This window comes from Crotalus tigris, unplaced genomic scaffold (genome assembly GCF_016545835.1).
Source record: "Crotalus tigris isolate CLP2741 ecotype Arizona unplaced genomic scaffold, ASM1654583v1 scf7180000024359.8030256, whole genome shotgun sequence".
In the NCBI taxonomy this organism is placed as follows: domain Eukaryota; kingdom Metazoa; phylum Chordata; class Lepidosauria; order Squamata; family Viperidae; genus Crotalus; species Crotalus tigris.
Window position 1 is genome coordinate 2,151,933 of NW_024100528.1, and position 26,708 is coordinate 2,178,640.

The 26,708-nt window shown below is 36.5% G+C and overlaps 1 protein-coding gene across 6 annotated transcripts; it reads left to right on the forward strand.

Moving 5' to 3' along the window:
* Window positions 1–26: 26 nt before the first annotated feature.
* LOC120300784 (protein spire homolog 1-like) lies at window positions 27–26,307 on the forward strand. Of its 6 annotated transcripts, XM_039327233.1 has the most exons (14): window positions 27–82; window positions 570–2,347; window positions 3,750–3,793; window positions 11,770–11,934; window positions 14,271–14,396; window positions 14,571–14,627; window positions 15,715–15,837; window positions 16,184–16,313; window positions 16,911–17,086; window positions 17,989–18,099; window positions 18,901–18,962; window positions 22,204–22,231; window positions 22,525–22,661; window positions 24,366–26,307. In XM_039327233.1, exons 2-14 carry the CDS (start codon window positions 2,086–2,088, stop codon window positions 24,541–24,543), a joined length of 1,599 nt encoding a protein of 532 aa, XP_039183167.1. In that variant the 5' UTR covers window positions 27–82; window positions 570–2,085; the 3' UTR covers window positions 24,544–26,307. The 6 variants fall into 6 exon arrangements, 4 of the variants coding, with proteins under 4 accessions (XP_039183167.1, XP_039183169.1, XP_039183168.1 ...); XR_005554742.1 differs by having other exon boundaries at window positions 55–2,347; window positions 22,485–22,661; window positions 24,366–24,494; XR_005554743.1 differs by lacking the exon at window positions 18,901–18,962 and having other exon boundaries at window positions 55–2,347; window positions 24,366–24,494.
* The last annotated feature ends 401 nt before the right edge of the window (window positions 26,308–26,708 follow it).

Here is a 26,708-nt window from a genome sequence, read left to right on the forward strand (position 1 = left end):
GCGTTTTAGTTTGTGACCTCCGACCTAGGGAACCTTCCCGTTACGATTTTCTCTTCGTTTCACGCTCTCCTTTTTCCCTCTGGTGAAGTATTTCTGATAGCTTTAAGATGTTTGGACTTCAATTCCCAAACTATCAAGAGTGAAAAATACTGCTCTATTGATGGTTGGTGTAGGAATTGTGACGACACCTAGATAGCATCAAACTAATGCTTTGCTGCCAGCTGAAATGTTATGCATTCAGACATTTGCAACCCATGTATAGCCATAGATTAGTATTGTACACTATTTCATTTGTCTAAAAAGGGCATCTTTCAGTTCCTTTAATCGGTGCATAGCAATTACTGCATAGTTTAATTTTAGTCTCCGCTCTCCCCTGCACACTTAAGGTTTAGCTGCAACAGTACAGCAATAAATGAACAATGATAAACAGAATGACTTTGAAAGAAGAAAAAATTAGAACCTTTATTAATATGTACAAGGAGGAATAAAAATATATCCACATACACATTTTATTGGAGAAAGACACTTATTTTTCCAAAGTGTAATGACTGCAATTCCCATTATCCTAGAGCTGATTGTGTATGATAATGATAAAATATGAGATCTCTGAAAAGTGCCAAATAGAAGCTGGCTCACACGGCAAACCGAGGAAGGACTGAAGACTGAAATTTGGCAACAATGTTTGGTGAATAACCCATACATTTCAGTATGTAATCTACAAAAAAAAAAAAAATGCTGTAAGACTGCTCTGTTTTGCTTTTTTTCTTTTAAACTTATTACACAGCAGACCATCACAATTCCTCTAAAAGCAACTACACTACAGAGATTGCAATCTGAAATTCCTTTTGAAATTACAAATCTTTTCTTTCCCACAGCTTCATAGCATGTTATTTACTTCAGACATGGATTCTGGACTTCTTTCCTTGGCTGTCCTGCTGAGTCTTTAAGAGCTTTATGGATTAAATTATAATAGAAACCACTGCGTTATAGCCTGTTCCATAACACTAATGGTTCAAAAACATGGAGGTGATGAGTATGAATGAAATCAAGGAAGCAAAGCAGTAATCAAGTTCCCACAGCTTCATAGAGAACTGAGCTAAGAATTACTGTACTTCCCCCACAATGCCAGCTCCCCAATTCTCTTGCCATTTCTCTGAATCCTAGCAGCCAAAAATTTGTTGCCAGGTCAGGGAAACAGATCTGCCTATAGAAGGCCAATAAAAACCAGGCAGAACTAATCCCCCGACTTCATCTTCTCCGGCACCATAACAAAAATGTTGCAAATTGTATGGCAAGGCATATTTAAACAGGGAAATCATACTTTAAACTGAGACATCTTAATTCAAATATAAGATCCCTTTATAGTGGGTTGAAGATCAGGTGTTCTATACCGTTATGAATTTTACCTGGTTTTCTACCTGCCTCCTGAAGAGGTATCAGATGGTCTTTGCTGAGTTGATTTTAAAGTTCTTTTCTCTCATTTTTTAAAAATTAAGTAATAATTATAGCTATGAATTTGATACTTTGACATTTTTGCTTCATCAAATGTTCACTTTTAAGTTCACTTAAAGTTCTTATTGTACTTCATGGAGCATAATAAAATCACTATTATGCATGTTGAACTACTGTTGGTTGAATAAATTGCAATTATCATAATCAGATAGGCTAATATATAAATAATAGTTTATTTATATATTTATTTAATATTATAAATTCCCATAACATTTTAAGCTACAAAGAAATATGTGATGTTTGAAATTAGATTACAAGTATGTATGCAAACTAATGTAAGAAATTTCAGGTATTGGAGGAAGGTGGAGTATCAAAAATAAATTATTTTAATAAATAAATATTTTTAAAGATCTATCCCAGCGATCTATCTATTCCTCTACAGGAATCTGTTGCAGAGATCTAAGGTATTATAAATAAATTGACCTTGATTTTTGATCTAGTGCAAAGTTAATACTGTATATGAGATCAAGCAGTTACTTCCCCTTTAAGATATACATCCACATCAAAGGATATAAATTAGACACAATGAAAGTACTTGTTCAGTTGTAAAGATTTCCCTTAGTACTATGAAACATGGAAGAAAGGACAAAGCCAGCAATTACAATGGTTAATACAAAGGATATCACTAAGGTGTCTTTAGCTCAGTTTCTAAGCTTTTACAAACAACCCATAAGTGAAGAACAAGCCTGGGCTATATGCTTTCATGGCTGTTGTAAAATGGATCAGATATTAGCTCAGGAACTAGGTTCTGTAGTTCAGATGAAGATTCTAGATATTGATGACCTCTATATTCATTCTGACGGAAGTATATCTTTCACTATCAAACATAACTATGGTAAGAAATTCCAATTAAAATGACTAAAGTTACTCTTTCCATTTATGTGTTTCTAAAATTTCTTATTTCCCTTGATATTTCAATGTATTATGCGTTACCTTAATTAAGATGTTAATTGTTAATGTATTTACCTGGAAACATAGTCCTACTCACTATATGTGATTTGTGAGTAAATAATGAGTAATTTTATTATCTTTTCCAAAAGGGAAATAGAATAAGTCACAAAATTTAAGATCATAGCAAATGCTTTTCTGTGATTACAGATTATGAAAATTTAATGTAGTATTACATCATCTAAATTGATTTATTTTTCTTTCTAAAACAAGAATTCCAAAACATAATTCCATAGAACAAAAAAATATATTTATAGTAGAGAAAGATACTTATTAAATGTGAGCAACTCCTGTTAATTCAGATTTGAATATTTGATTTTAATGTAATCAAGGCAGCAGTCTGTATAATAAGTAGTTCCACATTTCAGATTTGTTGATAATGACAAGCTGTTGTTTGAAAGACACAGCTGAGAAAGAGCAGGAAGAGTTAAAAGAATTTATTTTAAAAAAACCTTGATTTTCATTTCTTCTCTTAAAATGATAGGTATAAATTTTTCCTTTTGAAAAAGATCTCTAGAAGACTTGAAATTGTATATATCCTCTTAAATCATAGGAACAAATTATACCAGATACGTTATATAAAAACTTTAATAAAACACTGGAGTATGTACTATATATCGAAACATTTGAAGTCTATCATCACACTTAAAAGCTAGAAAAATTTGCATGTGTTAATTCATATTCTGATAATGTGTTTATGCTGATTTATAGAAATAATTATTATAGAAATAGAAATGTAGCACACCTTCCCATAATAACTAGGGAATATGTGCCTCTCCAGTCTGCTGGCGAAATAAATTCAACATCTCTGTTCTGAGGTCTATCTTTAAACCAGACTCTTTTAACAGAAGTCAGTCCTCTGTAAAATACATGACTACCTTCATCCAGTGATTTTTTAAAAATATTATAATCCTATATATTGGCCTACTTCAGTCTGAGTTTTCCAGATGTATTTGACTACTATCATGTACCAGCAGCATGGCTGTGCAAGGAGAAACCAGTAGGTTAAGAAAGGATGCTATATGTAGTCTAGAAGAAGTGATAAATGCTGTTATTGTAGTGTTTCCTCCCTCCCCTATATTCCATTTGATTAAAGAAATTTCCCACCTATATTTCCCTGGTATATTTTGATTAATAACTAGGGTTAATGAACCATAGAATGCTGTTCAGCTGTCCTTATTTGACAAGTTTTTTTTAAAATAAGTGTCAATCTGTTGTCAATATCTTCCAGGGTCACCCTGAACATGCAAATGAAATTTAAACTGAAATTGACTAAACATTTGTTTCAGATGGTCACATAAATCAACAGCCAAGGGAGATTTTAGAAGATAAGGTAAGATTAAGATGCTTGAAACAATTGATGACATATTCTTGACATTAGCAAAATAAACCTATACAGGCAGCTCTCGACTTACGACCACAATTGACCCCAAACTTTCTGTTGCTAAGTGAAACATTTGTTAAGTGAGTTTTGCCCCATTTTATGACTTTTCTTGCCACAGTTGTTAAGTGAATTGCTGCAGTTGTTAACTTAGTAACATGATTGTTAAGTGAATCTGGTTTCCCCATTGACTTTGCTTATCAGAAGGTTACAAAAGGTGATCACATGGCCCCAGGACACTGCAACCATCATAAATATGAGTCAGTTGCCAAGTATCTGAATTTTGATCACATGACCATAGGGATGTTGCAATGGTTTAATTGGGAAAAACTGTCATAGTCACTTTTTTCAGTGCCGTTGTAACTTTGAACAGTCACTAAATGAACTCTTGTAAGTTGAAGACTACCTGTAATGATTATGTAGTGATTGGTTTGGCTGTTAGATAATTCATTTCTCTTGGATGGGATTTCATTCTTCTTGTAACCATGAATAAAAATCTGGGATAGTCTTCATTAGTAGCCTTATGACAAAAATACCTAGTGGAATAGCTAAAGCTGAGGACATTTCCATATCCATAATATTTTCACTCTTCTATTTTTTAAAGTTGATGGCAATCCTTGTTAGGTTCATCAGCCTCAAATCTAAGAAATACCATCTGATCAGCATCCTATCCATACTTACTGACTACTGGTGAATAAAATGATTTCCCCTTCATCCTATGCATCCTTTTGCTCTTATTCTCCCATCATTTTGACCATAAAACATTTTTCAGGAGCTGTGGTAGTACAGTGGTTAGAATGCAATATTGCAGACTAACTCTGCTGAATGCCAGGAGTTCGATCCTGACCAGCTCAAGGTTGACTCAGCCATCCATCCTTCTGAGGTTGGTAAAATGAGGACCCAGATTATTGGGGGCAATATGTTGATTTTGTAAACCACTTATAGAATGCTGTAAAGCACTATGAAGTGGTATATGTCTAAGTGCTATTGCTGTTTCACGCAGCATAGAACCATATTAGTCGGTAAAAGTAAAACTGTCAAGCCATCATGTCATTATTCTTCTGTCGCACTTTTAAAAAAATAACAGCAATAGAAACTTTATTAGAAGAAGTGGGAAAGATGCTAACTTGAACCCAGGAGTTGGGAAGTGGAATCAATCAAGAGCTTTTGCCAACAGAAAAACTGACTGGCCACAGAGCTACAGTGGAGCAAAAAAGTATTTAGTCAGCCACCAATTGTGCAAGTTCTCCCACTTAAAAAGATGAGAGAGGCCTGTAATTGTCATCATAGGTAGACCTCAACTATGAGAGAAAAAATGAGAAAACAAATCCAGACAATCACATTGTCTGATTTGGAAAGAATTTATTTGCAAATTATGATGGAAAATAAGTATGTGGTCAATATCAAAAGTTCATCTCAATACTTTGTTATATATCCTTTGTTGGCAATGACAGAGATCAAACGTTTTCTGTAAGTCTTCACAAGGTTGACACACACTGTTGCTGGTATGTTGGCTCATTCCTCCATGCAGATCTCCTCTAGAGCAGTGATGTTTTAGGGCTGTCGCTGGGCAACACGGACTTTCAACTCCCTCCAAAGGTTTTCTATGGGGTTGAGATCTGGAGAATGGCTAGGCCACTCCAGGATCTTGAAATGCTTCTTACGAAGCCACTCCTTTGTTGCCCAGGCGGTGTGTTTGGGATCATTATCATGCTGAAAGACCCAGCCACGTTTCATCTTCAATGCCCTTGCTGATGGAAGGAGGTTTGCACTCAAAATCTCACGATCCATGGTCCCATTCATTTTTTCCTGTACATGGATCAGGCATCCTGGTCCCTTTGCAGAGAAACAGCCCCAAAGCATGATGTTGCCACCCCCATGCTTCACGGTAGGTATGGTGTTCTTTGGATGCAACTCAGCATTCTCTCTCCTCCAAACACAACAAGTTGTGTTTCTACCAAACAGTTCTACTTTGGTTTCATCTGACCATAGGACATTTTCCCAATCCTCTTCTGGATCATCCAAATGCCCTCTAGCAAACTTCAGACAGGCCCGGACATGTACTGGCTTAAGCAGGGGGACACGTCTGGCACTGCAGGATCTGAGTCCCTGGTGGCATAGTGTGTTACTGATGGTTGCCTTTGTTATGTTGGTCCCAGCTCTCTGCAGGTCATTCACTAGGTCCCCCAGTGTGGTTCTGGGATTTTTGCTCACCGTTCTTGTGATCATGTTGACCCCACGAGATCTTGCGTGGAGCCCCAGATTGAGGGAGATTATCAGTGGTCTTGTATGTCTTCCATTTTCTAATTATTGCTCCCACAGTTGATTTCTTCACACCAAGCTGCTTGCCTATTGCAGATTAAGTCTTCCCAGCCTGGTGCAGGTCTACAATTTTGTTTCTGGTGTCCTTCGACAGCTCTTTGGTCTTCACCATAGTGGAGTTTGGAGTGTGACTGTTTGAGGTTGTGGACAGGTGTCATTTATACTGATAACAAGTTCAAACAGGTGCCATTAATACAGGTAATGAGTGAAGGAGCCTCTTAAAGAAGAAGTTTCAGGTCTGTGAGAGCCAGAAATCTTGCTTGTTTGTAGGTGACCAAATACTTATTTTCCACCATAATTTGCAAATAAATTCTTTCCAAATCAGACAATGTGATTGTCTGGATTTGTTTTCTCAGTTTGTCTCTCATAGTTGAGGTCTACCTATGATGAAAATTACAGGCCTCTCTCATCTTTTTAAGTGGGAGAACTTGCACAATTGGTGGCTGACTAAATACTTTTTTGCCCCACTATACATCCTTGAAAAGATCAACCAAAACAAGCACTATTTTTGCTTTGATTTCAGACACATCACAGCAGATTCAGGAAAAAAACCCCTCTTCATTCTCAAGTCTAGCTGATATTTTATAATAGCACAGATCTAGAACTAATTCTGAATTGTAATAAAGTTCTCACGAAGAGGTGAATAAGGGTTCAGTCAGTGATTTCATATATAGGTTATCTCAAGAGTGGATTATTGTAACATGCTATATGAGGGTCTGCTCTTGAAATGATTTCATAAGAGGCCGATTATTCAAGGCAACTCCATACTGTATATTGAACACTTGGGCTAGTGGCACTTTACCTGTAGCTTAATCATTTTTTAATATCTTCAAGACGTTAAGATAGCTTGGAAGTATGGATACAAAAATATCTGCCTTCTAGTTTAACCTTAATGTGTGGAGGATGATACTCTTTGGCAGTGGACTGTTTCTCAGTGAAACAGTTTTCTCCCCCAGTTGATATGAGGACATCCCCGGGCTCTAACCTTTTTCTAGTTTTAATATTGCTAGCTGCCTCAAGTTACTATATTAAATATGTTTTATTATTTTAGTTTTGTATTTGTTTTTATTTATAATTTTATTTTAAAACTGCTTTCGGAGTCCTAGTGGACAATCACTTAAATATAGCCAGCAGTGTGCTGCAGCTGCCAAAAAAGCCAACAGTGCTGGGCTGCATTAACAGAGGGATAGAATCAAGATCACGTGAAGTATTAATACCACTTTACAATGCCTTGGTAAGGCCACACTTGGAATACTGCATCCAGTTTTGGTCACCACGATGTAAATAAGATGCTGAGACTCTAGAAAGAGTACAGAGAAGAGCAACAAAGATGATTAGGGGACTGGAGGCTAAAACATATAAGGAACAGTTGCTGGAATTGGGTATGTCTAGTTTAACGAAGAGAAGGACGAGGGGGGACATGATAGCAGTGTTCCAATATCTCAGGGGCTGCCACAAAGAAGAGGGAGTCAAGCTATTCTCCAAAGCGCCTGAAGGCAGGACAAGAAACAACGGATGGAAACTAATCAAGGAGAGAAGCAACCTAGAACTAAGGAGAAACTTCCTGACAGAATAATTAACCAATGGAACAGCCTGCCTTCAGAAGCGGTGAATGCTCCAACATGGAAGTTTTTAAGAAGAGACTGGACAGCCATTTGTCTGAAATGGTATAGGGTTTCCAGCCTGAGCAGGGGGTTGGACTCGATGACCTCCAAGGTCCCTTCCAACTTTATTATCGATCATCGCACAGTCAGCCAGATGTTCAGACTGGATTTGGCATTTTGTCTACCTATCGAGTCCTTACCCAGGACCTGGGATAGGCAGATGTGGATGTTTGATGGTATTACAGATATCGTCGCAGGATGGAAGCAGTTCCTAGTAAGGCCGCCTTTTGCAATTGACTAATAGCGAATTTGTCAATGCCAATGGTGTTCAAGTGGTGCTCCAGTTGTTTTGGGATTGCACCCAAGGAGCCTATTACTATTGGTACTACCCTTGCTTGCTTTTGCCACAGTCTTTCTATTTCTATTTGTAGGTCTTTGTATTTTGTTATCTTCTCCAGTTCTTTCTCGTCTATTCTGCTGTCTCCAGGCACTGCCACGTCCACTATCCAGACTTTTTTGTCTTTCTTATCGACAATTGTTAAGTGTGGGGTGTTATGTTGCAGGTGCTTGTCTGTTTGAATTCTGAAGTCCCAGAGCAGTTTAATTTTATCATTTTCTATGACTTTCTCTATTTTATGATCCCACCAGTTTTTGCTTACAGGCAAATGATATTTTTTGCAGATCTTCCAATGCATCATTGTCACTACTTTGTCATGCCACTGCTTGTAGTCAGTCTGTGCAATCTTCTTGCAACAGCTTACCAGGTGGTCCACTGTTTCTTCAGCTTCTTTGCATAGGTGGCACTTACTGTCTGTTGCTGTCTTCTCAATTTTGACTTTATATGCAATTTGTCCTTAAGGCTTGGTCTTGTGCAGCCAGAATTAGTCCCTCGGTCTCTTTCTTCAATTTTCCTGCTCTTAGCCATTGCCAGGTTTTATTATTATCTGCTTTCCCAGCTATTTTTTTCATGTATTGGCCATGTAGTGCTTTGTCTTCCCATGCCTCTATTCTGTTCTTCATTTGGTCTTTCTTGTAGGCCAGTTTGGTCTCTCCAGTAGTTAGTAAGCCTTCCTGATATACTAATTTCAGTGCATCTTCATCATTGTTCTTCAGATATTCTTCCAAAGCCATTTTTTCTTCTTCAACCATCTGATGTACTTGTAGCATTCCACGCCCACCTATTTGCCTTGGTAGATAAAGTCTATCAATGTCACTGCGTGGATGAAGGGCATGATTCATTGTCATTATTTTTCTGGTCTGCCTATCCATTGCTTTTAGTTCTGCTTGAGTCCAGTCCACTATTCCAGCTGTGTACTTAATGACTGGGATTGCCCAGGTGTTGATTGCCTTTATGTATTTCCTCCATTGAGTTTGGACTTTAAGATCTTCTTCACTCTCTTGATGTATTCACCTCTAATCTTTTTCTTGACTTCAGTGTGCTTGATGTTGTCAGCTTGAAGGATACCCAAGTATTTGTAGTACTCTTCCTCATCCAGACTCTTAATGTTATTTTCGTGGGGCATCTTGATTCCTTCAGTTTTCACTATTTTTCCTTGTTTGATAGTAAGTGTGGCACATTTGTCCAAGCCAAACTCCATTACAATATCTTGACTATATATACGGACAGTGTTGAGCAGCGATTCTATTTCAGATGATGTTTTCCCATACAGCTTCAGATCATCCATGTAAAGGAGGTGGGATAGTCTGGCAGATGTTTTTGATGTTTGATAGCCATGTCCTGAGTTATTCAGTATTGTTGACAGAGGAAACAGTGCAATAACAAATAGTAATGGTGATAATGAATCTCCTTGAAATATTCCTCTCTTGATATTCACCTCTCCCAGCTCTCACCATTGATCTGCAACTGTGTCTTCCATTGTGCCATCGATCTTTGCACAAATTTTCTGATGTTTCTACTGACTCCTGTTATTTCTAGGCACTTTATTATCCAATCATGTGGCAGAGAGTCAAATGCCTTTTTGTAGTCAATCCATGCCACATTCAGGTTGGTCTTCCTTTTCTTGCAGTTTTCCAAGATCATTTTGTCTATTAGGAGTTGATCTTTTGTTCCTCTGCTATTGGGGCGGTTTCCTTTCTGCTCATGTGGAAAGAGATTGTTTTCAACTAGATGCTGTTGTACTGCATCAGCTACCACACCAGTTAGTAATTTGAAAGTTGTTGGTAAGCAGGTAATTGGCCTGTAGTTACCTGGTGTTGCCCCTTTTGCTGGATTTTTCATTATTAGGTAGGTTTTCCCAGTTGTTAGCCACTTTTCAATTTCTCCTCCTTGTAGTATATTGTTGAACTGCTTGGCAATGAGTGGGTGTATAACAGTTAGATGTTTCAACCAAAACCCATGCAGTTCATCTTCACCTGGTGCTGACCAATTTTTGATTTTCTTTGCTCTTTTTTCTACCATTTTTGTTGTTATTACTAGTTCTTTCATTTCAACTTCTGTTTTATTTGCATCCACCTCTTTTAACCAAGCCGCATCCTTGTTGTATTTCTTTGGGTTATCCCATATCTGCTTCCAGAACTGCACTGTTTCTTCCTTGTCGGGTACTGACTGATTCCTTGCAGTTTCTCCATTGATGGATTGGTAGAAATGTTTCTGATTGGATTGAAATTGGAGGTTCTGCCTATAGTTTGCAATTCGAGCTTCATATCTACTGATTTTCCTGGCTATAGCTGTTATTTGTTGCTTTATTATTTCCAGTGCTTCCTTGATCTTCCTTGTTTCTAAGTGGTATTTCTTGATTAGGTATTCTTTGGTCTTCTTGTTCTTCAGCTTCTTTTCTTTCATCTGTTCTAGCTTGCTTGCATGTGATCTTAACTTGCTGATCTTATTTTCTAGTCTAACCTTCCATTTTTGTGGTGCACTGTTTGTTTGTTTTTCTTTTTTGTTGATTTTACATCCCAGGTATTCTGTTATAACTGCAGCTGTGCTGTACATTAGTTGGTTTGTTTCTTGCAGTGAATTGGTGCTTATACTTGCTATTGCAGTATTTGCATCTTTTAATGCTTGTGCTAGCTGTTTCTTTGGAACAAGCTTCAATGCAGGCAGCCTTATTCTGTTGTTTTTGTGCTGTTCTAGATGCTCAGTTATTCTTTGTTTCAATTCTTTTATTTCTTTAGTTAGAGGGTTTTGTTCTTCCTGAGGTAGAGGTGCCTGGTTTCCAAATGAGAACAGTTGTATATCTCTGCTAGGATTCCTTCACTGCCAACTCCCCCTGGTTTGCCTCTACATTCTGAATTACTTCTGGTAAGGCTTTGATTTCTTTGCCCTGGGTAAACCTTTGCAGTTCGTCCAATTCTGTTTCTGTGAATACTTTATTTCGTGTTATAAATCGGCGTTGATCTGCTAGTCTCTGTTCTGTTATTTCTGATTCTGGATGTTGTTCTTTCCAGAACTGGTGCATTCGTTTTAGATATGCTCTTCTTGTTGGACTTGATCTGTAGTAACAGATCATTATTTCTTTGTTTTCCATCATTGTGTATCTGCGACAGGTAAACACCTTTTCTTCTAGTAGTTCTGCAGCTGCTGGCCCTGGTTGCTCAGCCAACAGTCCTGTAACCCATTTTTCACCAGATATCCAGGAACTCCAATATCTAGCGCGGACCTTGTTAACCCGGGCGACGTCCGAGCCAATATGGCATTCTGCAATTTACATCTCACCATATTTTTTATGGGAGAGACACTCTTTGTCCAACTCCTCTGATGAGACCTGTCCAGTATGGTTGAACCTCTGGCATAGCTCTCATCTTCCTCAGAGTACACAAGCCCCACAACCACGTCAAGGTAGTGTCTCACTGGGGGTCAAGGTAGTGTCTCACTGGGGGTTGTTGTTGTTGTTGTTATTATTAGTATTATTATTATTATTATACTTAGACAATTGAGAAACAGTAGCTAAATTCTTCTAATACTAGCCATTTGTGTACTGATTTTGACAAAATTGTCCTAGATTTTCAGAATTGACAGATCGCTCAATATTTCCTTTCTAGTTGGCAGAATCATTAGGAAAGTTGATCTACAAAGCTCTGGACTGGGGAATCGAGAGCCATATGGAGAGAGAGCTGAGTGAGTCACTGGCAAAGCTAATAACGGTTATGCTCAAACTGAATGCAGAGACCTCAAACACCACAGTTGCTTTCCAGGATGTAATCAAGGTCTTGTATGTTTCACATAATTTATATATTTAGCCATTTGTTCTAAATATCCTTTGGACAAGTAGAAAAAAAATCTTACACATTCAGTATAAAGTTTGTTTAAGGAAGAACAGAGAAGGAATGACTCTGTCTGTACAGGAAAAATTCCTTCCTTTCTTTTTTCTTCCTTAAATATGCTAATCTCCTTTGAATGCATTCAGTTTAAGGTGCAGCTTGGTCACTTAAATTAATTGTTCATTTAACTTTAGCAATTAGTTTAAATAAATTAATTAATGGAAAACATTGATGTAATCCTTTTAAATGCAGTTATTATAGAAGTTCATATTGAAGTATGTACATTTATAATGTAATTAAATACTTATAAAGCCAATTAGTTTTATAAGTCCATTTCAATCCACAATGGTTGGGAAAGTAAAAATAATCAAAACACAAAACTGTGCCAATGCTAAATCTCATAGAAAAGTGGTTCTCAACCTGTGGGTCGCAACCCCTTTGGGGGTCGAACGACCCTTTCATAGGGGTCGCCTACGATCATCGGAAAACACATATTTCCAATGGTCTTAGGAACCGAGACACCGCTCCTCTTTCTGTCTCCGCACGGCTTCGAGCTGGGGGCCGTTGCAGTGCCGGATTCGTTTCTCGAGCATCTTCTAAGGGAGGCTGTGCTGCTTTGCGGTCCTTTCCATGGAAGAGGCTGAACTAAGCTCTGCCGGTGCTGTCGCCCTCTTGGCTCTCTCTCTCTCTCTCTCTCGCTCTCTCGCTCTTTCTCTCTCTCCCTCTCCCTGCCTGGGCACTTCTCCAACCAGGCTGTGTGGAGCAGCCTTCCTGCCCCCCCTGCCCGGCCAGCTGGAGCCGGGCAGGCCAGCGACCTTCAGAAGTGAGGCGAGGACAGGCGAGGCGCGCTGAGCTCTGGGCACGGCGGGTGAGTGGGCAGCGTCGGTGCGCGCTTGGAGAGCCCTTAGGGTTGTACCTTAGGGTACATGAGGAACTGTATTAAAGGGTCGTGGCATTAGGAAGGTTGAGAACCACTGTCATAGAATATTGATTATTTAGATTGGTTTCACTTGTTTTGTTCACACCTGTCTTCAGTGTAGATCTGCAAATCTGGAGTTTTGTTATTTTTAGTATAGTATAGTGTTTGGCCCAGAATTCCTACTGATTTGATAGTCTACTACATCTGCAGAGCAGCATGTTGGAAATATAGAGAGTCCTTGGTGCTCTCTGAGCTTGGTTGTTTGCTTTCATGTTTTATTACCTGATTAGGTAACATCCTTAATGATAATGAGCATTTAATTTGTTTTTGGTTTATAAATAGCTTACCATGATCAATAGATATACAGTGATGAAGCACATTTATACACCATTCAAAAAAGACAACAAAAAAAACTAGGAAGGAAACAAAAAGACCACAATACATCCTCTCCAGCAAACAGTATCCAGATAATAATAGAGTAAAAACAGAAAAATAATCAAGCAGAACAAAAAAATACACTAATCTAGGAATTAGCAAGGAGAAAGCTGTCCCCCAATAACACTGACAGGGCAAGCTACCATATATAAACAGGGAGCAAACCCCACACTCCTTAGCACTGATGAAATAACCTAGTTGGGTAGTGAAAGGACCACATTTCTACCCGAGCTACATATATTCTCTTCAGTTGGAAGCTGGTTCCTTTTAAAATATCTTCCTATGTCATGCAAACTATGGCTTATATGCTAAATCAATATAAAATGTACCTGTGGTCCAAGTTTATGTTTTCCCTTGAAACTGTAATTATTATACTACAAGTATTTAGTGATTTCTCCTTCTGTTTATTAAATACCTAAGATAAAGCATAAAATGTGCATTTATTAAAATTTAAATTTATGTAAAATCAAGTTTATCCCTTGATTTGACCCTTTATTTATTTGATTTGGCTCTGCCTATGTTTTAGAAGACTTTCCGAGTGCATCGCCCAAGGCAAGAGTAGCTCTTGATATGAATTCAGTTTCTTTATTTGCTCTTTTTGTATTAGTTTCAAAAGGCAACAGACAAGATATTTTCTTCTAGAATATATTGGCTATGTTCATTTTTCTTTTTACCGTGTCTCTTATAGCATTTTATTAAATCATGTTGTATTATACATAGGTCTCAAATAAACAGGTTTATATGTTGAGTAACATTCAAAAGCTGCTCTACTCCATACTTGCCTTTCTAATTTCTGATGCTTTCTAATCTATTACAGTATTATAATAGAGAGGTTCAGGATTTGCATCTTCAGTCTATAAATTCAGTAGTTAATTTAATACATTAATTGAATATGTGTCCAGAACTGATTACTGTCTGTCCATTTTAGATCTGTGAGGATCACTTCCACAGACCATCCAAAGCTGCCAGTCATTATACAACCATCTGCCAAATGCTGTTCTCTGAGTACATTGAGCTTCAGAAACTTATGTTAACCATACAGAATTGCAAAGAGGTATTTGGGGGATGTGAGAACACAGTAGCTAAATCTTTCTTTATCACTACTTCAGTATCTTCATCCCATCATAATTTTTCTTTTGAAATTGGAGTAAAAATGTACATAAGGTTGGAAAAGCAATCGAAGGATTTACACTGAACAAGCTAAGGCATTCTTTTTACTGTATTTTAGGATTTGGGAAGAATGAATGAAGAAGACTGTTCTGTCAGGCAGAAGACAAACAATTGGGTAGGGAGAGTCTACTTTGTTATTTTCAATATCAGTTTTCTTTTTTAAAAAATAGTAATTTTATTAAAAGTTATAGTTCAAAAAATAAAAATTAATACAAACTAAAAAATAAAAGAATAAAAAAGAATAGGAAGAAATGAAAAAGCATATAGTAAAGAAAAAGAAATATAAAAAGCATTGACCACCTTTATCACAAGTATAAACAATTTTAGTAATTTATCGCTTTCATAAAATACAACAAATGATCTCTTTTTCCCATATCCCATCTCATATCTGCAAACAAATCCTTAAAACCTTATCATTTATCTCTGATCAGCAAAAGTCCATTAAAAGATAACACATATTTTAACCTTGATCAAATAAATCAACTTTTTTTCTTTACTTTTACTTTTAACAATCTTGATCTTTAATGCCTTCGAATAATCTCCTAAAACTTGATTTCTTTTCATTTTTCCTTTGTTTCTTCTCATAAAATTCTTCAAAGCTTTAATAAGTCTCTTTTGTAAATCCAATATAGAAAAATCCAGACTCTCTCTTGGTTTGTTATTTCTATATCCCATTTAACTGTTAAGACAAGAATTTCCTTGTCTCCCAGAGCTCTAACCCAGTGGAAACTAGTGTCTTGCAGTTTCTTCTTAAGGCGCAAGTGTATGGAGTACTTGTGGATGCTCTCATGTCCTCTCCTTGTTCAGAGAGGGAATTATGAAGAGCCTATGTACTCACCAGCTCTTCATTCCAAGCCTTGGTGAACACTTGAATGGATCCAGGAGAAAAAAAACCCTCAGCCCTGCACTTTCAGGAAAATTCTAAGAAGGAAAAAAAAGATTGCATTATGAAATAAGGCCAGTTTTTTGTCTTGTTTCAGATTATGAATCCCTCCCATCTATTAGCATTTTAGCATATTATATCAGTGGAAATCCTGAATATTATAAAACAATCTGTAAAATAACAACATTTTTTTTAATATGCATAACTTGTATTTTAGCAATCATATAATATGATGCACCTGCAGGCTAATATGTAGCCTTCAGGATGGGCTTACCCATTTCAGGATGATTTGTGATAAGATATATTTGGTTCCTTATAGAAAAGAGCGAAGCTGCAGAAGGTTGAGCAAACTCTGCACAGCATTCCTCCAGGAGAAGGCATCCTTTCATCCTACAGTATGGTGGTGGATGATATTAAAAACAGACGCTACAGCCTCCATTCAGTAAGTAATGGGTTGTATCAGATTTAGCTTTTATTGTGTGTATTTCTGAGACACCTTCTCTCAATGGGATGAGGATTGTAGAGGCCCCAGGCATGTTGATCCCTGGGACCACCACCCCATGTGCAAGTCTTTCTATCTTCAATTTTACTAGCTTCTTTGGCTGTCTGTGTTCTTTTGTCTCTATCTATACTTTCCTGTCTTGCCAGAGTGGATCACACTTTTTCTTTCCTTTTTTTAAAAATTAAATCAGCATGGTGCTAGATTTAGCAGTCTTTTGGGCCATAAAGACCCTGGTCCAGTCTTTGATTTCCACCATTTTTCATTTATAACTCACTGTATTTGTTAGGTATCAGTATGGAAATTGAAGGAGAAGACCTTCCGAGAACTCAGCCTGCATGAGCAGCTCATGATTGAAGTGAAAAATCCACCCAAACTTCGACCCATCTTTGTACAGAAAAGTGGCAACAATTATAAAGGTATGTTCCAATTGTTAACCAGGAAGACATTCTTGATACTGCAGATGTCTTGGGATGTTTTACTATGTACTTTATGAATTTGAAAGAATAAAAAAGCAGTTTTCCTTAAAGGTAGATTTGGCTGTAATGGCATGCCTTTTCTGTAATTTATTATGGGTTACTAGGTTAGAGCTTCCAGGGACTTTCGGCAGCCTGAAGCTATTGGACTCCATATTTTTCAGCATATACCTGAAAAAAAAAATCATACCCATTTGATAGAATTAAACTCTAAAATACAAATAATAGTTTACATTTGTACAATTCTCCCAAATGAATTGTGTGCCCTTATTAGAGCAAAATAAAATAACACCATCTTGACAAAGGAAATTTTAAAAAATACCTAATTCATATGGAATCCTGGAAGAAGCATAAGAGATTCTTAAATAACAGAAATGAAAGAGCATATTTGAACCAGACATACTGTATGTCATTAAATAATATATTCTCTGCTATATGTAGTGAGAACTAATATTTGTAAGTATTTTATTATCTCTGAAGAAGATCAGAATAGATTAACATATCTACGTACATTTTTGACTGTGTTTTTTTTTTCTACAGGAGATACTCAGAAGTTCATCCTGAATTCTCCACATAATAGTATCTTCCCTGAACAGAATATCAGCACTGACTTCTCAAAAGCTAAAAAACCACGACTGAGCTACATTCAGTCAGATTTGGAACCAAAAATAAAACTAGGAGAGCTATGTAAGGAGGGTAGAGGATCAGAAACCAAGGCAAGAACAAACAAATGATGCATATCTATTGTCCTTTTTCAATACCCATTCATTTATCTATATCTATATTGAAATGTTAGAGAAATGTCTAGTGGTTTGGAGAATTTATTGCTGCTGCTGCTCCTCCTTTTTGGATTTGGCTCTGAAGCTACACAGAACCCTACAAAGCACCGTGTCTTTCCTATGTGCTCATAATTAAAGATGTGCAATCTTTGGAATTTATATCTAAATTGAGTGTATTAACATACGGTTACCTTAATAGTTATTTATTTATTTATTTAGTATATTATTAAATAGAGGTCCAGTTTGGCCTAGAGCAGGGGTAGGCAACCTCAGCTCTTTTATGACTCATGGACTTCAACTCCCAGAATTCCTGAGTCAGCATAGCTGAGTCAGGAATTCTGGGAGTTGAAGTCCATGAGTCATAAAAGAGCCGAGGTTGCCTACCCCTGGCCTAGAGATTATGGCCAGAAACCAAAAAGACTGTGAGCCTTAAGCATGAAAGCCAGCTGAGTGACTTTGGTCATTCTCTCTCAGCTCAATCTATCACACAAGGTTGTTTTGGGAAAAATAGGAGGAGGAAGGAGTTTTACGTATATTCACTGCCTTGATTTATAAAAAATAATAAAGGCAACATATAAATAAATAAATAAATCCTCTATTTTGAAGGAAATATAAAAGTTATGTAACTTACTGTGTTTACAAAACATGGCCACAGCTGGTCTGAACTAGTTTGTTTGAATTTCTTATTTTTTAAGCTATTCACATCAAACCAGAAACTCTTCATTGGCTTCTAAGCTATCTCTAAATTCCAGAGAACTTGGTTTTGTTAAAAAATATATCATGAGCAATTTCTGAATGTCTCTCCTTTTAATTTATTGTTGTCATCTATTTACAATCAGACATGTTCAAGATGGTCATTACCAAGCATTGCAGATTTGATGGGAACAAGATATTTAGAAATAAAAGATTCCTGCCAAAGAGAAACAAGCAACTTGCCTTCAAGGGCTGAGGTAATTTCCTAATATCAGGAAGTGTGCATTGGTCTGTTGATATTTATTAAAAACAGACATGAGTATCCATATAAGTTAAATGCTTGGCAGTTAGATTTGCTTTTGCAACACTGGTCTGTCTAGTTAAGTTTGTTCTCCTATACTAATCCTTCTGCCAATAGATCAGGGTTGAGCAATGTATGGATCATAGGCTGTATCCACCTCTCCTTTTTTTTTTTTTTAGAACCCTGAAGCTTCTTTCCAGGATTGCTTACCATTTACTGCTCCTGCCAAAATAACAAGCAGATAAGGTTAATGTGCCCCATTTTATTTTATTTTTTTAAGAAAATCACCCCATCTCTCAAAAGAGAGGAAAATGAGATTTAAAAATTCCATTCCCCTTAGTGATATATTATCATATCTCGCTTTTATGAACTCCTATTAGTGTTTTTATATCGCATACAACTTTTTTTACTCAGATTAAGCATGCAAAATAGTGTCAATATTCCTGGTGAGAATATTTTGAAGGAAGCAATTAGTCTAGCATACCATAGTTTATCTTTTGTCTTTTTCTCGCTTTACATTTGTGTGCAGAGAAAGAGTATCTGCAATAAGGTAGGCTTCCATAATGCAAAGCTATTCTCAGTCTTTTCAGTGATTGGAAGGGATGGTTTGTATAGCTATAAAATTACTGCAGAAACTATAGTCCACATTTTAATCTCCAAACATTCTTCATTCTATGTATGAGTGTTATTACTTGCATTGATTTTTATCACATTATAAAAAAAAATTGGACCACTTGTCACAATTTTCTCCCTCCAGCTTTGTCTCCTTTGTTGTAACCAATTTTTTATATGGCCCTATGTGTGTCATCTCTGTAGTAGGTAAGTAAACAGAGCCTCTTTATAATTAAATTACTGTGCAAGGGAAAAACACTTCTTTTTAACTATAGTTTTTATGGGTAAGTTTTTGAAAAAAAAATTAAATGCCTAAGCTACTCAGCGTGGTAGTTTTAAATGTGCTTCTTCTCGTGTCTTTCATTATTATTTATTAGGGCTGTTAAATACTTTGGATTTCAGGGATTTGAAGTACTGCAGAATGTGCAGTGAGGCAAAAGCAACTCCTGCCTCCAATTCATTAATGGACCTATGCCATTTTCCAGGATTGCATGGCTGCTGAGGAGAAGCTTCCAATCTTGGCAAATGAGCTATAAACAGGTGCTATGTTCATGTTCCCATACATTCTACCACTCCTGAATCTGAAGCATAATACAGCTCTATCATTTATTAGGGCTATGCAAAGCATTTAAAAGAACGGGGAAAGACTTTAAAACACTTGCCTCAGCTTTTCAGAGGATATGACAACTTTAATCTTTCAGGAAAGAATGTCTCTCCTGCACTAATACATTTTTAGAAGCACCTCTTTTAAATTCTTTATGCCAGCCTACTATGTATTGAAGATATGTTTAATTCCTTTGCTGTTTTAATATTCAATTTTCTAATTCACCTAGATTTATTTATTTAACGAATGGCATATCATACATGGACTAGCAATATATATTAACATTTCATCTAAATTAGTAAAACACAATAAAATATAAATGTTAGTAATAGCAATAACACTTAGACTTATATACAGCACTTTACAGCCCTCTCTAAGTTGTTCTATAGAATTAGCATGTTGCCCCCAACAATCTGAGTCCTTAGTTTACCTCAAAAGGATGGAAGGTTGAGTCAACCTTGAGCCGGTCAGAATCGAACTCCTGGAGTTAACAATGAGTTAGCCTGCATTACTGCATTCTAACCAATGCACCACCATGGCTCTTTAATGTTAAAAATGTTAATGGTAACTGTTAATGTTAATGTTAAAAAGATCTACGTTCAAATACCAATGTCTAGGCCAGGGGTAGGCAACCTTGGCTCTTTTATGACTCGTGGACTTCAACTCCCAGAATTCCTGAGCCAGCCATGCTGGCTCAGGAATTCTGGGAGTTGAGGTCCACGAGTCATAAAAGAGCCAAGGTTGCCTACCCCTAGTCTAGGCCATCTAACCATCGAAGCACAGCATCATTTATATTTAAAAAAAAAAACAGATACTGGATGGGTATATGATCTCAGCTTACAGTAGGTCATGATGTGATCTACAGTTTGACATTGGACCCTGCAGTCACACTGAGGGGAGGATACTATGCCCCATTTATACATAAAGGTCTGGTAGAAACTGTGTGAGTTGTAAAGCCTATTCAGGATTCTCCATCGCTGAAGTGGTAGTTCAAAGCTGGTACCCTTTTTTGTGGGTCATTTATATGTCTTCCTATGTCTGGGCATTCAGCAATCCATTTGTTTTTCCACTGGGAATCGATGTTAAAGTTGTTGGACAGATAATGTGCAAGTGCCAGTGGGGGCTTCCTTGATTTGAGTCTTCTGGCAGGTAAATGGGGAAGATCAGCATGCAAATATGGGAGTGAGTTGTTCATAGTTCACCTGGAGAACTCAGTTTACTAGAAAGATTGAAATATATTAAATAGAGATCATATTCTATGAATTGATTCAGAGCTGTCAGCCTGCTAGCAACACAGAAACGGTGGTGAAACATTTTGCTTCTTCTCTTAGACGTCCTTCTAAATATGCAATAGAGTTCATGAAGCCTCTTTGAAATGGATTTGAGAAATTTCAGAATGAGGGAAAATAAGGCAAACTTCCATTTATGTAGTGGAAAAGGGAATTTTAAGATGTGCAGTCATCCAAATGTGCAACTAATGCTATTTCCATCCCATATCTGGTCTGGAAATCTAACTAGAAGAGGTACCAGATAATCTGTCTCATCCAGAATCCTCATCCAGAGCTGCAGTGTGGCCACCTTCTCAACCACCATCCTTAAAAAGGAAGGTGAGAGACTGCACTAAAGTAATCCACAGCAGTAGCATCAGCAAGACTTTCTTGAGGAGGGAGTGCAGCAACACCTTTTTAAATGGTACTGAGAATAATTTCTCAAGAATGAATTGTCACTAGGACTCACCCATATGTCATCTCTCTGGTGACCTTGACCAAGTAGGTGGTCATGCATGCAGTCCCAAGGAACCTGTCCACTTCGTCAGGTCCCACAAGATCAAACCGTTCCCAAATAGCTGGCTAAGAACGTTCTCCGAGGATCTCCAATAGATCTGCACCATCCTTAATCTTCATCTGAGAATAGATCTGAGCAATTTTATCTCCCAAGTGTTGACAATTCCTCAGCACGGCCCTGAAGATGAAACTCGGAGTCCCTTTACCAAAAATGGTATTGGCTAGCCCTAAACAGGGCTGCCAGGGGCAGTCTGCATATGCAATAAGAAATATTTACCATGGCTGTGCTCACTTCAAATTTTATTTCCCAAGGGGGAATATTTGGAGACCATCAAAATACACTCCCAGCCTCTATCTGCAACTCTAAAGTTGCAGATAGAGAAAAGAAAACAATACTGCATGATTGTCTTTTGCAGTTTTTATGAAATCTGAAGAGATTCCTCAATTGAGCAGGGGCTGGATTCAGTGCTCTAAATCTGGACATCAATGCCCTTCAACTTGCTGGGGATTCTGGGAGTTGATATTCACATATTTTAAAGTTGTCAAGTTTGATAAACACTGCCTGAATGGTGCTTTTCAAACCTATTCTTCTATTCCACAGAAAAATTGACACTCTCCTCCAGTTGTTTCAAAGCCAAAAAGTAGTTTTACCATTGCAATAACAAATACTATTTTTATTGTTTGGTTTCCCCAAAATGAGATGAGATTTTCATTCCTGAGCACATGTTGGTTAAATTCAGAGTTAATTGCAATAAAGCATTTCATAAAAGACTGCAGTTGTGGCATTTGGGATATTTCCTTTGTGGGAAAGCCTACAAATGATCATGTAGGCATCAGGAAAAAATTATAAGCCAATTTCTCAATCCTGCAACTTATTTTGTACCTTATGCGTGTGTTTTATTTTGTAACTTCTTTGTTATTTTTCAATTTATTCAATTCCTTTTTCATTTTTATTTTTGTTCAATTCCTTTATTATTATTTTCTTTTTATTCAACTCCATTGTTATTTCATTTTATTCAATTGCTATTGCTATAATTGAGGTATTATTGTTTTATTTTAGTGTGATCTGCAAAGATTGCTGCATCAAAGTAAGTTAATTTATTTTCTTTTACTAATTCTCTCTGTTTTATTGACCAATAAGACATTGTGTAAATTTAACCCATATTTAAAAAGTTTTGTTTAGGACCCATCAAGCAATTAATGTATAAAACATTTATTAAATTGCCTGATGGTACTTTGTGTCTAACTGATGTTGCATTGTCCTATTTAATAGCATGCAGCTTCATTTTTGGTTTAATGTTAATAGTGAATTCCTTTTAATTTATATTAATTGATCTAAAGGATTCCATCAATTGGTTAAGGTCCCGGAATTTTTCTCTAGATGTCTATGCCAGTCAGACCTTGTGCACGCCTTCCACTTAACTTCTTTAAAATGATACGACTGGGCAAGGAAGATGATCAGGGCCTGCACAACCAAAAAGCTGCACAGCTTGAAGTAGAACAGTGGGATTCATCAAGGTGAGAGTTTGCCATGAGGATGTAACTACACCAATAATGCAGACATTCTCTTCTCTACCTTGCCATCTCCCCCATTTACTAGTCCATAATTAACTTGTATTGATAAGATGATGCTTATATGCTAAGACAGTGTTTCCCAAACTTGACAATTTTAAGGCATGAGGACTTCAACTCCCAGAATTCCACAGCCAGCAACGCTGGCTGTGGAATTCTGGGAGTTGAAGTCCACATGCCTTAAAATTGTCAAGTTTGGGAAACACTGTGCTAAGAAAATGATTTTTACGTCGCGTGATTCCTAAATGGGAAATTGGTATTGATTTTTATCTCTATAGATAAATTTATTATTTATTATCTATTTATCTATTAATTTCTAATAGAAACTAAACTACTGTGTCAGCTTCCCTTCTGTGTAGCAACCTTCCTGCCTGAATTAATGGAGGCCATCTCAGGGTTGTATCTGCCATCCCAGGGTTTGGCCTTCCTACTTGAAATGGCTTTCTGCGCAAGCATAGCACAGAACCTTATAAAAGAATCACAGAGACCATTGTGAAGTATGCATCCACTATTACAGGGGTTTCCAGCTGGGGGTGCTCGCACCCCTCCGTGGGTATGAGACGATATTCCAGGGGGTGCGAAAACTTGGGTTTTCAAATTATAGTGTGTATGCATAATTTGTTGCTGTTATTTCGAACTTTTGTAAGGGGTGCGAGAATATATCAGAAGTGTTCTAGGGGTGCTGGGTAAAGAAAAGGTTGGAAACCATTGCACTATTATGTATATTTAAAGGCCAAGTGGAATGTTTAAAATATGACTTTATATTATCTTAAACTGTGTTTGTTGAATAATCCATAATGGCCTGGCTTACACAGTATGCTATGCTATAAACTATGGCCATATAGGATCTCTGAAAGCTTCCAGAGACTCTCCAAAATAGTAATTTTAATGAGGTAGGAAAAATTAGTAACTTCTATTTCATCTGAATTCAGGAAATTACTGACTTTAATTAATTAACTATTTAAATTTAAATGTGATGTTTGTTAAATCACATTTAGTTTTATCCTGCCACTATCTTTTATTTGGTTTGCATCTACTTTTTTTGCATGTCCTAAAAAATTGAAAGTTGTGTGCCCTACCATAAACCCTATTTTAGAACTGAGTTCACATGTTGTGCTGAGTCAAAGCCAGGGGTAGGCAACCTTGGCTCTTTTATGACTTGTGGACTTCATGGCTGGCTCAGGAAGTCTGGGAGTTGAAGTCACGAGTCATAAAAGAGCCCATGTTGCCTTCCCCTGGTCTAAGCCAAACAAACTTTTATAATTTAGTGTGATACGTGAAGACAGTAGCTTTTAATTCCCATCATGTTGCAAATTAAATTACAGAGTAGAAAATTCTTTCGTTTTATTTTGTTTTTTCAAATTAGATTTTCCATTTTTAAAATTAAACATTTAAACATATATAATAATGATTTGGAAGAAATGTTGTGGACATCCTGTAAGCACGCAGCTTCTCTCTCTTTTTTTCCAGGCTTGTGTGGAAGTTATGCTTATTTGAATGAAGAGAAGAAAGTTAGCCTGCACTCATATGTATTCACCCATTTCTTCCAAAACATTTTTTAAATGTACACCTTTTCAATGGGTTCAAAACATATCAAGGTATGAAAAAGACATATTTGAAAATAATCTGAATTCTTCTCATAATTTCCAGAGTACCTCTTGTGTTTGAACCTCATTGCTTAACACCATCTTTTGCCTGCCGCATAAAAAGTATGATGGATTGGCCTTCTATGGACATCTGTATCAAATGTGAGCAATACCTTCTGGAGATGCTATCCCATCATTCGCCTTGTAGAAAACGGCGTCTGTCATGGACTGATTTGAAATAATGGTTTTTACTGCTGTGTAAAATTGGACAAATGTAAACCAGTGATCTTACAGATTTAAATGAATTGATCCTTGTTATTTTTCCCCCTCTCTTCTCACCCAACATGACAAATTCTATTAACCTGATCTGGAAAACTATACTTATAAAAAAATGTAAAACACCATATACATCTTTGATCTTCTTACTTTTAATCAATAAATACTTTCAAAAGCCATGCTTTAAGTCTTTTCGTCACAGTTTAAATCTATATATTTAATGTTAAACCTAAGTGGTTGCAACTGTACACTTAAAATAAGGGACTGTCATCAAGGAAGGATATAGAAGATTATCACCTATAGTGTAACTGTAGTTAAATGTACAGTGTTGTGAAAAGTTGAAATATTTAGATAAAGACATAGCCATTGCTAGATATCTGAGAATTTATAAGTTCTAACCTATATGGTCTGTATGGCAAATATTGGCAATACAGACCATAATGATAAGCCAATATTTGCTAAGCCAATATTTGTAAAAAACAAATTCTCTATCCTGATTCCCTCTTAATACTAAATTATTAAATGGTGGGATTTATACATCATATTATGTCAAAAACAAACTAGCCACATTAAAGCTTAGCATAATATGTAAAGCAGGCTTTGTATTAGAGATATGATATAACTCTGGAACAATTTTTTCCAAATCAGTGACTCAAAGGGTTTGTCTCCAACTTCTGTTGGATGTTGGATCTTTTTCTTTATCCCTTCTTCCAACTACTCATAAACTAGAGGGAAAAAATCTCTAGAAAGAATGAAAATGTAAGTTTCTTCTCTAGATGAAACATGTTAGAATAGCCTTCCTAAACTCGTGTCTCCAGATGTCTTGGATTTCAATTCCTGGCAACTTCAGCCATCATGAAGTTTAACACTTGGCTTCCTAGCTATCACTGTAACAAAACTTTAGAAAATACAAAAGATCTTAAGTCATATATTTTTCTCCACTCCTGAATTCCAGCAATTAAATAGTGTATTGCCTCAAAATACTATCATTACATGTTATATGATAAATTAGTACATGTTATCAGTGTTCTATGCAACATTTTCTAATTTATTTGTAACCCCATTTGACATAAATTTGACATAGTAAAAACATTGATTAGTGAATTCAAGGTTTTGACATTTTTTTATCATGTCCCAAAATCATTGGTGTAAAGTTGTTCTCTAGAACTGACATGGCCATTACAGCTGTGGTTCTTCATTTTAGAATAAGAAAGGATATTCTCCAGAGATTGCTTATCTATAATTTCCAGCAACCACAGCAGGACGGCTAAAGGGAAGGAAGGCTGAAAGTCAAATTCAGCAGATATCTTTAGAGCAGAACCAATAGTCTTTTGAGAAAAAAAATTCTTAGACAATCTAAGTGGTCTCAGTTTGATGATTAGACATGGGGAAAAATATCTAGCATAATTTGCTCCTCTGACAATTTGAGAATCACCTGTCCAAGATTTAACCATAATGTGCTAAAAGAACAAATTAAAATTATTTAATATGCCATGAAGATCTTTTTGATACAAAGTTAGTTTTATGAGCTTGTTGTTTGCAGAAATGCTTCATGTGTAGTTCTCCAGAAGAGGGAGCAACAAATCCTGAAATTTTGATTCATTTGCACCCATCAACACCCAGATGTTTAAATCAGTTTTAACCCTAACCTTTTCTGTTTCAACAAGAATGTAATATTGAAATTGTCAATAAATAGTTTTGTATGTGATATATATTGAATTAAAATATACTGAACAATAGGCAGTCTTTTGAATTACTTCTGAGATTAAATCCCATGATACATTTTTACACAAGTCTTATATCAAAGAAAGAGGAAATGGTTTACTAAGAAAAGCATTTAATAAAATTATGTTACTATACTTCACTCAATATTTTTATTTCCAAAGAACATGTGGAGTTATTCTTCGATTAATAATCTGCCTGCTGTTAGAGTGTAGGCCATCCACATGTCTATGAACACAGCATGCTTTTGCCTGATCTGTATTAATGAAAATATTTGTTTAACAACTGCCTCAATCCAAGGAACCTCTCACAGCATACAGTGAAAAATAATTCACAAAAACAAGTAAGCAAGTGAGAACACCAACATAAAAGTAAGATCTGATACAAAAACAAAATAAATGTTCTTGAC